Source organism: Pleurodeles waltl, chromosome 8 (assembly GCF_031143425.1).
Source record: "Pleurodeles waltl isolate 20211129_DDA chromosome 8, aPleWal1.hap1.20221129, whole genome shotgun sequence".
Taxonomy (NCBI): domain Eukaryota; kingdom Metazoa; phylum Chordata; class Amphibia; order Caudata; family Salamandridae; genus Pleurodeles; species Pleurodeles waltl.
The window spans coordinates 632793-645881 of record NC_090447.1 but is presented as its reverse complement, the minus strand read 5'-3'; the positions used below and the strand labels follow the sequence as shown (position 1 = coordinate 645881).

General features: G+C 41.4%; 1 protein-coding gene across 2 annotated transcripts in view; it reads left to right on the top strand.

The window, feature by feature from the left end:
• LOC138249648 (zinc finger protein 84-like) overlaps positions 1-8679 on the top strand; it is a 30967-nt gene extending 22288 nt beyond the window's left edge. For both annotated transcript variants that reach the window (XM_069203594.1, XM_069203593.1), the window contains one exon: positions 6243-8679. In XM_069203594.1, the coding sequence (XP_069059695.1) occupies positions 7008-8522 (1515 nt within the window). In that variant the 5' untranslated portion in view covers positions 6243-7007 and the 3' untranslated portion in view covers positions 8523-8679. The remainder of the gene's footprint in view (positions 1-6242) is intronic.
• The last annotated feature ends 4410 nt before the right edge of the window (positions 8680-13089 follow it).

The window sequence follows — 13089 nt, the reverse complement described above, 5'->3', positions numbered from 1 at the left end:
AGGGCATGGGTGACTGTTCTTCTTGTTTCTAAAGGAATCCATTTGAAAGTCTTGCGTAGCATGTGGAGGGTGTTGCAGCAGGAGGATGATATGGCATTGATTTGCTGAGTCATGGAGAGAGATGAGTCCAGTATCATCCTGAGATTGTGTGCGTGGGTGGTGGGTGTTGGGGGTGGTCCAAGGGGTGGTGGGCCACCGAGTCGTTCCATGTTGTCTTGTTGGGACCAAAGATGATGATGATGATGATTTTTTTTTTAGTTCAATTTGAGGTGGCTTGCTGTCATCCAGTTAGCGATGGCAGAGAGTCCGGCGTGTAGGTTATTCTTAGCAGTAGATGGGTTCTTCGTGAGGGAGATGATGAGCTGGGTGTCGTCAGCGTATGAAATGATGGTGAGGCCGTGGGGGCAGATGATGGTGGCGAGAGGAGCCATGTAGATATTGAAAAGGGTGGGGCTGAGGGAGGATCCTTTGGGGACCCCATAGATGGTCTTGGTGGCTGTAGACTGGAAAGGAGGGAGACCAACTCTTTGGGCTCTTTCGGAGAGGAAGGAGGTGAGCCAGTCCAGGGCTTTGTGGCGAATTCCGGTGTCGAAGAGGCATGTGCGGAGGGTTTGGTAGCATAGGGTGTCGAAAGCTGCAGAGAGGTCTAGGACGATGAGGGCGACGGTTTCACCCTTGTCCAATCTGGTCCTGATGTTGTCTGTACAGGCGATGAGGGCAGTCTCAGTGCTGTGGTTTTTGCGGAATCCAGACTGGAAGACGTTGAGCAATGTACTCAACAACAAAATCTATTCCCAGGAAGAGATGACTCACCTCAGCAATTTGGGATTATCCCCTTTCATGGCCATTAGTCATTTGATGGGCTGATGATTAATCTAGACATTGGCCAACAAGCCAGGGCTTAACCTCTTCAAAACTCTCACGATGGGAAAGCACTTCCAGTTGTTTACAAGGTATAACCTACTGCTAATAAAAGCTGCAGTGTTTTTGTGACCCTTCTTCTTGAATTAGAACAGTATTGTGCCAACATCCTTAATCCAAGACATCAGCCACTGATGATTGCTCTGGCTGCATTCCAGTCTAGCATTTTTTTTTACCCTCCATGCCTCTCTACATAACGGCTCATACTATGGATATCGGTGCTGACCCCTGTTTCTCATGGGAACAATCTTTCCCAAGTTGCCTGGCAAGACCCCCTCCAAACTACTACAAGCAACAAAATACTTTTCTGCCTATTTGGGCCTCGTCAGTAGGATGTTACTCAAGCTCTAAGGTGCAGTAAACACTGGACCTATGTCTGTACATACCTGGCAGCATCTGTCCAAAGAACAAGGTGATGGATGGAATACTTCAATTAATTGTAACAACTCTAGATCACTAAAGCCCTTTAAGTGCGACGGCTATGCCCACTCATGGGGGTCCTATGCTCATTGTGCCACTGTGGCTCAAGCTATACCCTACTCATGAAGCACAAATAAGCTGAAACTGGTCTGGGGTTGCTTGTACTTGGTTCTGAGGGAACTTGGCTGGCAGTTTGGCCTGGACTATTTATATTGGGGCAGGACGTAAACTAATATGCATAAAGCTGTTTCCTGTCTAAGGTGGTGTGGTGGGAAAAAGAAACCAATGAGCTAGATGCAACTAAGAGTTGTTTTCATCAGTTCAAACATTCAACCCATCAATTTATTGTATTTCACAGAAGACGTGAGGCATCAGTCTGCACAGGGTGTGGATGCACCATTCTTGCTTTAGAATAGAACTGTGCCAATATCATTATCTCAGACTTCAGTCTGCCCAAGGAAGGGATGACAGAATTCCAGTACTGTTAGAATTGGCATGGTCTTCCTTAACTTTTTGCCTCTACTTACCAGGTTGTCTCTGTGTGCTGACTCTGTTTTTGCTGTTTTTTTTTGTTGCTCTGGACACTTTACCACTGCTGACCAGTGCTAAAGTGTAAGTGTTCCCTGTATAAATTGTATGTGTACATTGGCTTATCCATGAATGGCATATTTGATTTACTAGTAAGTCCCCAGTAAAGTGCACTAGAGGTGCCCAGGGCCTGTAAATCAATTGCTACTAGTGGCCCTGCAGCACTGGTTGTGCCAACCACAGTAGTAGCCCTGTAAACATGGCTCAGACCTGCCACTGCAGTGTCTGTTTGGGCAGTTTTAAACTGCCAATTTGACTTGGCAAGTGTACCCACTTTCCAGGCCTAAACCTTCCCTTTTTATATATGTAGGGCACCCCTAAGGTAGGCTCTAGGTATCCCCATGGGCAGGGTGCAGTGTATGTTAAAGGTGGGATATGTACTTATGTGTTTTACATGTCCTGACAGTGAAATACTTCTAAATTCAGTTTTCAGTGTTGCAAGGCCCATCTCTCTCATAGGTTAATATGGGGGCTGCCTTTAAATATTATTAAAGCACAGAATCCTTTTGGGAGCAGATAGACATATGGAGTTTGGGGTCTCTGAACTCACAATTTTTAAAAATACATCTTTTAATGAAGTTGGTTTTTAAATTGTGTGTTTGAAAATGCCACTTTTAGAAAGAAGGCATTTTCTTGCTTATACCATTCTGTGACTCTGCATGTTAGTGGATTCCCTGTCTGGGTCAGTTTGATAGTTGGGCTGTTTACACCTCTCCGCTAGACAGTGACACAAAGGAAGGTGGGGTGTAGCCTGCATATCCTGATGGGCCATGGGGGGTGGGGGGGGAGTGGTCACTTACACCTGAAATGTCTGTGCCTGCCCTCACACAATGCAGTCTCCAACCCCCTGGTGTGTGTCTGGGGCCTGGCCAGGGCAAGGAAGGACCTTGAAAAAAACAGAGACTTTTCTTTGAAATAGGCCTGCTTCAAAGGCAGAAAGGGGTATAAGAAGAGCACCGAAAACCCCTGAAAATCAGATTACTTTTGGAACCAAGAGGGACCTCTGCCAAGGAGAAGAGCTGGAGAAACTGGAGGAATACTGTCCCCTTGCCTGTGCTTTGCTGGGTTGGCTTGTAGTAGCTGCTTCTGCCTGTGAGAGGACAAATACTGACTTTTGTGTGCCTTCCCACTGGTGAAGAATCTCCAAGAGCTTGAACTGAGCTTGCCTCCTCTTGTTGAAGACTAAGGAACAACAAAGACTTCTCTCTGCCAGCACTTGGGCTTTCTCCTGAGAGTCCTGCCTTCCAAGTGGTGTCCTAACCTGTCTCTGGGCCCTTGAAAGGTGCAGCTGGTGGAAAATGACAGAAATCCACGCAAAGACTGCAGTGCAGGGAAACTTTCAACGCACCACCCGGCTCATGGCTGAAAGAGGATGAGCCGCCAGCCTCGCGGCTAACATCAACGCTGCGTAGGCATTGCTGCTAGAAGATTGACGCAATACGGCTGGAGAAATGATGCACAACACCCGCAGCAGCTGCTGTTAACAACGCAAACCCCCATGCAGCTCGGTTTCTTGACACCATGCGACCGGATTCCCGTGCAACATCGCTGGATGCAGAAAATCAATGCAAAGCCTGCCCGGACCCGAGGTGCCCGTACGGATCGACACATCGCTCTCTTGCGGGAGAGAAAAAATGAACCGACTGGAGGAGGAACGATGCACGCTCTCGCTTGCGAAGGAGAAAGCAACGCATCTCTGGCCTTTTCCTACACATGCTCGCCCGTGCAGCTTTATTTTGAAGCTACCCAGGTACTTTTGTACGCTAACAACCTTCTCACTGTTTTCTAAAGGATTTTAGATTCTTTTGCTTTTTAAATTCATAACTTGACTTGTGTATGTTGGATTTTTGTTGTTTTCGGTCTTGTTTTGTTTAGATAAACACTACCTATTTTTCTAAACCTGTGTTGTAATTTTGTAGTGTTTTTACTGTGTGTGTTGGTACAAATACTTTACACATTGCTTCTGAAGTTATGCCTGTCTGCTCGTGCCAAGCTACCAAGGGGGTGAGTGGGGGTTAACTGAGGGTGAGTCTCCTTTACCCTGACTAGAGTGAGGGTCCTTGCTTGGACAGGGGGTAACCTGACTGCCAACCAAAGACCCCATTTTTAATGGTTACCTTAAGTGGTTCCTCACACATCAGCTGCCTAAAGGCCTACTGATATTATGTAGTCTGAGGCACCTTCTGGGACTACTTTCTGGATGTCAGCACTAAGAGTGGAGCATTGATAGAACTGTAATTCTCTACAGAGGTTCATAATCCCCAATAAGTGCCAAGAATGCCTGTGTATGCGTCTGGGTGTTTAGGGTATTTCATTCCTTGATACATTGCATTTCAGCCTTCTGTCGTGAACACCATCATAGTCTTCGTTTTAGTTAGTCTGTTTCTATTCTGTCTGCATTCAGCCTCCATTATCTTTAGTAAAAAGTGTGAAAGTTTTATATACACACACACAGAATGCTGAAATTGGCATGGCTGCCTGCTAACAGACACTGCCATTGCAATATGGTCCCTCGCTTAAGTTTTTTTGTTTTTGCTTTTATGATTTATAATTATGGCCATTCAAAGATCAATATATGGATAGAGCTGACATATTTTATGCCATAGTAGTTTAGTCTTGTAGAAGCTTCAGTGTCTCTGAGCCCAGATTCATTTAGAAATCATGAGACAAAATCAGTTATATAAACTCCAGAGGTCACGCCAGATTACTGAGCCATTCACCTTTGGTTGGAAGGTTGGCTCTGCAAGCCGTGCAGAAGGTGCGCTTCACTGAGCGCACGTATTTGCGCTTCCTCTGCACTGATGAACAGCTCAACTGGTTGTTCCAAGGTATGATGTGTGATCCATTTTAAGAATCTTGAGAGGCATGTTTTCTATTTAATGCCGTAACTAAAATGCTGCCTAGTTCCTAGAAACCGCTTTGGCTGTTCAGATGTCAGAAACTATGTAAAATTTTTTAGTGATGTTTATCTTGTTTTCACCAACCATGACACTAGTTTCGCTTTTCATAGCTATATTTGTGACGGTGTAAGATGGGATTGTATGTATCAGATTAAGGGCCTGGTATAGATTTTGGCAGAATAGTAGAGCCTGATTTAGATTTTGGCAGAAATCCTCCTTACTACAAGTACTTTGCACAATTATGCACTTGTAATATGACAAGCAGGATACTCAAAAACTCTAATTCAGAAGCTACCTTTTGATAGTGGTTTCTACTTTCCAGTAATGTTTTACTTTGCATAAATGTGTGATGGTTTATGGAACGCTTTTGTGATAGTTTGTTGTACTACTATCTGCTCATTATTTTCTCCTGTGTTTTAATTTTCATTAGTGCGTCCTATGGGGATGTGGAATGAAACTGTGCAGTAGTTTTTTAATTCATAATGTTTCTTTGAACGGGGCAGCTAAAGTTGCAAACACTAATGATTTTATAAAGTGAGCTAGGGATAGCACTCAAAAGGTTTTTCAACACAACAAGTAACAGATATTAAGCTGTATTACAAATTACTATTATGTTTTACAAGCTGTATGTCTGTGCTGAATTTTGAACATACATGGTGATAGAACTGTATAAAAACAACTTGACATTTTGTATATTTTGGCTCTGGGAATAATAATGATTATTATCAATATTGTTGTTATTCACATTGTTATTGCTGTTAATATAATGCAGCTATTACATTTAAACTGATAGCAAATAATATTAATAAGGATATTTAGACACTTGCAAGCATTGTCTTCAGAATATACATTAAACTATTGTATGAAAGTTTCATATATATCATCACAATTTAAATTCCAGAAATCTTGTTATAAACCAACATCATTTATTGCAGCCTTGAAGAATGTTAGGAGTTGCAAAAGAGAATTCAGCCAAAATGTGTATGGAATAAAAATGCTGTAGCCTAGATGGATTTAAGTAGCTGAAGGATTCAAAGTTTTCACCAATAATGTACATAGTATTGTGAAGTAACGCATTGGGGATTATTACATGGTTATATTATTAGGTAGGTGGTAGATCACATGTATCTTGACATGTTAATCCCTGCAAACGATGTGCACATTCTGTCTCAAGAATCAAGGTTTCCTCATCAATTCAAACTGTGAGAAGAGAGTGAGAGATGGGAAGGAAAGAGGGAGGAAATTTCAGACTGATCATACCTCTGTAATAAATTCATCCGCTATACAAATTTCAATTAGATCTCCTTTATTATTAGCATAGCATGATAGAGACGACTCTGTGACTTTCACATACAATAATGCAATTACGATTTAAGGGAACACTATTAACTCCAGTTGTCTTTTTCGTCACAGCAGGTGAAAGAATTCCTGTAAGGAAGAAAGGACATCCAGGCAAAGTCTGACCAAGCATTCACCATGATAGTGCTCACTAAAGCATATAGTTCCTAAGGCAACAATTGGCCAAGCAAGGCCTTTAAGGATACATGAAAATCCTGTCCCAACTTAAAGATGCTTACAAGAGAAAACAAATATTGGAGATAGTGCAAACTGTTGCTTTTTTTTTTTTTTTTAAGGAAAGCAGGTATCTTGAACCAAAGAGATGATTTACATGTAATGAACATGATGACACTCTAGAGTAAAAAGGTACTTTGAATCATCAGATAATTCATACAATGAATTTGCCACGGAAATGTACTACATTAAGCTGGATTTCAGCACATCTGCAAAGACAATATTTGCAAAAAAGATGTGTGAAACAACCTTCCTGCATCAACTGATCCATGTTTTAAACAGATACCTAAATGTTAGTTGCAAGCCAAAGACGCATTACAAAAATGTACAAGATATGATAAAGATTTTCTATCATATCATAGACTTAATCACATAACTAGACATTAAAGCAAGAAAGCATTATGAAGGCAACTCAAATAATAGGATGTAAAATCGTCACAGGAGTCACTGATCCAAGAAACAACCATGGATATTGTCTACCTCTGAACCCATTTTAATTCTAAACCACTGCTTACTGGCATACCAAAACATCTGGAAAAAGGAGATACCTTATGCATAACTAATTGTGAGAAGAATATACTTCCAAGCGAATATATTTGCAAATAAATGATGGAGACACATTTTACATGTTCTAAATGTCGCAAAGCTTTTCTTGGAAATGTCCATCAAAAGCAGACTGCTCAATCTACATTTACTTGTAATCGGTGTGATAAGACGTTTGCTAGATCAGGCCAATCACTGCTACGCCACCAAAACCATATGGGTAAGAAAAGACATGGTCTTAAGAGTTTCAAAGACTTCAGTACAAATGATACCTTAAATAAACACAGAGCAGCAGACAGGGTACTAAAACCATATAAATGTACTGAATGTGTCAAGGCTTTCCTTACGGAGTGGCTGCTGGTGACTCATCTGCGACAACACACTGCTGAGAAACCGTATAAATGTTCTGAATGTGAAAAAGCTTATAGTACAAAAGGCTGTCTAAAGACTCACCAGGTAAGCCACACAGGAGTTGTACCATACGAATGTGTTGGGTGTCACAAGGCTTTCATTAAAATGAAGCAGCTTAAGATTCATCAGAGAAATGGCACCTGCAAGAACCCATATAAATGTACTGAATGTGGCAAAGCTTTCAAGTTGATGAGTCGACTGTCTCGACATAAGAAAGTACATACCAGGGAGAAACCTCACAAATGCACTGAATGCGACAAATCTTTCTCTTCAAAATGCAGTCTAAAGAGACATCAGGCATGCCACACAGGACTGAGACCATATAAATGTTCTGAATGCGTCAAGACGTTTATTCAAAAGGCAGATCTGTTAAGACATCAGAGATTCCACACTGGGGAAAAGCCATTTAAATGCTCAGAATGTAGCGCAGCTTACATACAGAAGGGGCATCTGACAGTGCATCTGAAAACCCACACTGGAGAAAAGCCATATAAATGTACTGAATGTGACAAGGCTTTCATTACAAAAGCAGAGCTGGTGTCACACCAGAGATATCACACAGGAGAAAAACCATATAACTGTTCTGAATGTGAAAAGACTTTCAAGCATATGGTTCAACTGTCCATGCATCAGAAATGTCACACTGGGGAGAAACCACATGCATGTACTGAATGTTACAAGGCTTTTATTTCAAAGGGGAATCTACTGATGCACCAGAGAACTCACACAGGTGAGAAACCATATAAATGTTCTGAATGTGACAGATCTTTTAGAGCCAGTAGCACTCTTAAGTATCATCTATCACACCACACAGGGTTTAGACCGTATAAATGCACTGTATGTGATAAGGCATATAACATAAAGGCACTCCTGATTACACATCAGAGAATACATACTGGTGAGAAACCATATAAATGTTTTACTTGTGACAAAGCTTTCAATACAAGAAGCTATCTGAAAGAACATGAGGCAGTACACAGTGGTCTAAAATCACATAAATGTATTGAATGTGACAAAGCTTTCTTTAAAAAGAGCCATCTGATGGAACACTATCGAATTCATACTGGTGAGAAGCCTCATAAATGTGATGACTGTGGCAAAGCTTTTCGTTTAAAAGGAAAGCTGAAGATACACCATAGAATCCATACCCGTGAGAAGAAAAAATAATCCAACTGACAGTAGAAACACAAATTACTTCTTAGCAGTTAGATTTATAATGATTGTATATATCTGCTCATTTTCTGATAAATTATTTTTTTGACAAAACTATTTAACAATGTCTGCCATGCATCTACCATAAAATAAACATAATCAGTCACTCTGTGTTGCTGCTTTCTTTATTAGCTTTATAAAATACTTTTCTCAATAGACGTATTAAATGCCAGCTTATTGGCTTCGTCAGTGTTTTTTTTTTTTTTTACATTAACTGCAACCTCATTCGGAAGCAAGTGTTGGTGTATAAGGTTCAGCATTTGTTTCTCATATTCCTTGTTGCACTGTTTGATGCTTGCATTGTGCCAAGAAGGCCTACTCTCCCGAGGTTATATGTTGGTTTTAAAGTATAGGTCACATTATTGGGTAAAGACTTTACAGAGTAAGTCCTGTCAGAAAGATGAGAACTCTTTCTGTTGGTCTTGAACCATTACACTGATAAGGAGGGGCTGTATTTTGTTACCAGGTATTCAGGACACGGTGTTGACTGAGAGCTTGCATCTCCACAATGATAGCCTTATTTGTGAGTTTTCTCTTAATATTATGTCTGATTGGTATTGGTATGTCCCATGTTATTTGAAGCATATATGATTTTTGCAATTCTAGCTGCTCCTCTTTATGCTAGCAGGAAGCCACTCTTTGCATAAGCCACTGTCAAGAGCTTCCACTATCAGTCTTCTGTGAATGTCCGGGACCTGCTATGTAGTAACGTATGTGCCCATTCTTGGTACGTGTGCTTTGTTGTTGGCTTAAGCCAAAGCCTACTCTTGCTTTTAGAATGCACAGCATGAAAATTGTTTTAATCAGGTAGGCATAGACCTGTAAAATGATTATATGGATTTTGCACAACCAAAGTTATTTTTATTTTCTATCTGTATTACGCCAATGCACAGCACTAATGTCCCTAGTAATTAATGCTGAACTGTTTAAGCAAACCGAAGTTAAATGTGAAGATGGGATATTTTTAATGAAATACTTTCAGTACATAGACCATCACTAGTGACTGAATGTGGCCAGAGAATTCTGCATAGTATCATTGAGTAAGGTGTATACTGCTCAAACTGACCATTTATTATGCACGTTTGTTTAACTTTTTTAACTACACATCTCTGCAGAATTTTGTTTCAAACTAGTTCTCTAAAGATGCCTGAGCTAGAGAGTGCTTAGCATGCTGGCAACTTAACTGTGCAAGGGAGAAATAGATTTAGATTATATTTTTCGGTGAGCATTTTATTTAGGGTGTACAAAAGTTTGTTTAACCATGTTGATTCCCATTTAAAAGGAAAGTGGAAATGTCATAGCCCGGTCTTCCTGTGCTGTTTGTTCTCCTTTATCATTACCTTTTTCTCATTAGGCAGGTGCCATGTACTCTGCTATCCATTGTTAAAAAAACAAAAATCTGTTTACATAATTGTTTCCTGCTGACCTCAAAGTTGCCCAATATGCTTGCTTGCTTGTTTATTTGTTCGACTGCCCTGCCATTTCATTAAAGACTTCCATTTCCTGTGCAGTATCCTTTCAGAGACGGCTTCTAAATGACCGGGAACATTCAGTAATCTTCAGGAAGGCTTTTTCTTTACTCAGTCTTCTCTTTCCTGCCCCTGTCTTCCGTTAGAGACAGCCTTCAAATTGGCAGGAAACGCTCAGTATCTTTTAAAAAGGCTCCAGATTAATGCTTGCATGGCAGGCTGTAAATACTGCTTTTAAACACAGCGTCGTCCTTAATTTTGTTAGTCTGTCTGATGACACACCTGTGTCTCCAGTCAGCACCATCTTTGGGTTCCAAGCCTTGCCGCCTGCGACAAGAGTAACATTCCCACCTTTGCGTGGGAGATCAGGGCAGCAACCCGCCTTGGAACTCTGTTCCTTTGTGATAGCTTCCAACAGTCTTAAACCCTGGAACCTGGCCGTTCAGTCGCCTTCTAGTTTTTCTTCAAGAACACCCTAGCAATTTGAGTTTGAATATGAAAGCCTTTGCTAAAGGGAAAAGACTAGTTCCGTGAAGTAACACAATGTTAAGGACAAATAAAGATTTAACAATCAGCTGAGGCTCAAGGATTCATGCTCAGGATTTAGCGCTGTGGGTCAGTGATCATGGATCATCTTAACATGGACTCACAATTCTTCTTTGGTATGTTTCTTTAAGGATTCACACCCAAAGCTGATTGTAAAGCAGTCCTGTACGGTTCTTTTGACACATGGGCTCTCATTATCCTAATGAAGCTGCTGGATTTGGGCAGCAGTGTCCGCTGAATTGTAGAGAACTGAGTCCAAACCCACACCATGTGACAACTGTCGGCTTAATCTGTTTCCGGCCAACTAGCAGTGCTTCATCTCTGCCCAAGAGCAGGGATGCTCTGTGGCAACCAGGCACACAACAAGAATGACTTCACAGGGAAATCGTGGTGTATCAGATCTCATCCTTTTCTCTCAGTTACATTAGTCTCACACATGCAAAGACGGAGGCAGAAAATGGTTCAAAAAAATGTATTGAAGCAGCTGCGTCTTAGATAAAATGGCATGAATTGCAATAATTAGAATGATAAAGCATGCTAGAAGCAAAACGGTGACAAGAAAAGTGAAGCAGGAAAAGTCCAACCAGACTGTCACTATGCATAATATATGTGGCTCCTACCTAAGCTATGTTAGAGCACAGCGTGATAAGCCCTAATCCGCCTTTCAGGATTCCCCGCAGGGAAAACATCATTCCACCATACCTGAGCAAGGAAGTCTGTAGTATAGGGAGACACCGTCACCATGTAGGCCAGGGATCCAGTGGTCTCAGCAAGCAGCTTTAGCAAAGTCAATCAGCATGCGTTTGTGTTCATCTGGCTGGAATCTCCCTCTAACGTGCTTGGGACAGAGACGTTTTTTTATTATAAAACAACTGATGTTCTGAGAAAATGTCCCCGCGTACTAATGTGTATGTTTCTGTGAATGTTGGAGACGCAGTGTACCACTTTGCCGGCAATCCTATCTCACTGCAGACTTTAGGAAAACAAAGTGAAAAGAATGTCTTGCTCAGAAACGGAATGCTGTCCTACGTGAAAAAACAACTAGGTAAAAAAAACAAAAAAAACAGCAACACGAATGTGGCTAATTCTGAAATAATATAAATAAAGCTGAATAAAATTAGCTGGGTTAAAGGGCACAAGCAGCAGGCCTAGTTGCTAAAATAAAGTGCCTAGACACATTAGTAAAATGGCTATACAACACTCTGAAGTCGTGTCCTTGTTGCAGAGTACCTTTCTTGATGGAAGGAGTGCTACTTGCCAATAGATCTTGCCATCTCCGCCACTTATTTTCACTGGAGTGCCAAGTGTACACGCACAGACACAAACTCGCTCTTTCTCTCCCCCTTACTCTCCCCTCCCCCCCATGATTAGTCTCCGGTATCAATCATCTCCTTTGATTCAGAAGAGTAACAAGAAATTGACATGGTGGAAGATCTTCGCTTCACCAGTAGCTATGGACATGCAGGTGAGTGGCCATTGGTGTGACAGAAAGCCAAACCTGTGAAAAATGAGTGCCCCAGCGAACATGTAGTCTGATGACCCCATTGATACTTGAGATTTCTCCCAAGCCCTTTCTGAGGGTGCCCCCCTCCCCTTCAGACATGGCTTAATCCCTGCCAATCTCAAAGCAATTGGATAACCCACATCAAGAGAATCGGGTACTGAATTCAGAACCAACAAGATGCAAGCTTTGGACTAGCCTTTGGGCGGTGAATCTGGGAGCAAATACCTAAGACTATACCTACCTTCTGCAATCCTCCAGATTCATGAATGCCAGTCTTATACTGCAATACCTCTAGCTCCTGTGGAACACTTCTCTGGGGACTGTTCAAAGTTCGGAAACTTAATGAATAAATGTCAACTGCAGTTCCTTTGATCTTCTGCATCTTTTAATCATACTTTCAAAGTGACTTTGATAAAAAAAAATTATGATCTGTACTCCTAGTTGGAAATGAGTACCTGATAGTATACAATATTGCTGCATTCAAGAAACCATGCACAAGTTATTTGCTAATCAATACTTTTATGCAGGCAAGCGACAATGAGTTATTGAATCTCAAAAAGGGGAACAAAGTCCTACCCCTGTATAACCAATTTTAACCAACTAATACTGGAAACAAACAGACCAGAGGGAAAACAAATCCTTGTTCAACTGGGTCCTGAATAAAACATTCTTGCTCAGATAATAGATCCCTCTGAAGCCTGTATAGAATTTATTGATCTAGTGGTTGTTAGGCTGTAGAATTAGCGTAAGGGGGAAACAAATCCCGGTTCAATTCAAAAGTAGTGATAGTCTGAGAAGAAAAGAAGGCAGCAGAAGTCTGTCATGGGGAACTCGGGACCATTAAAAAAAAAAAAAAAAAGGTGAGAAGCAAGACTGCCTTCACTGTGCAGAGGCTATGCATTTTACCCATTAATGCTCCTTCAAGCCCAAGAATCTCAAACAAATAGTTGTGAGGGCTCAGTGTAGGGTGGAGACCCACAGAGTACAGGCCACACAGTGCAGA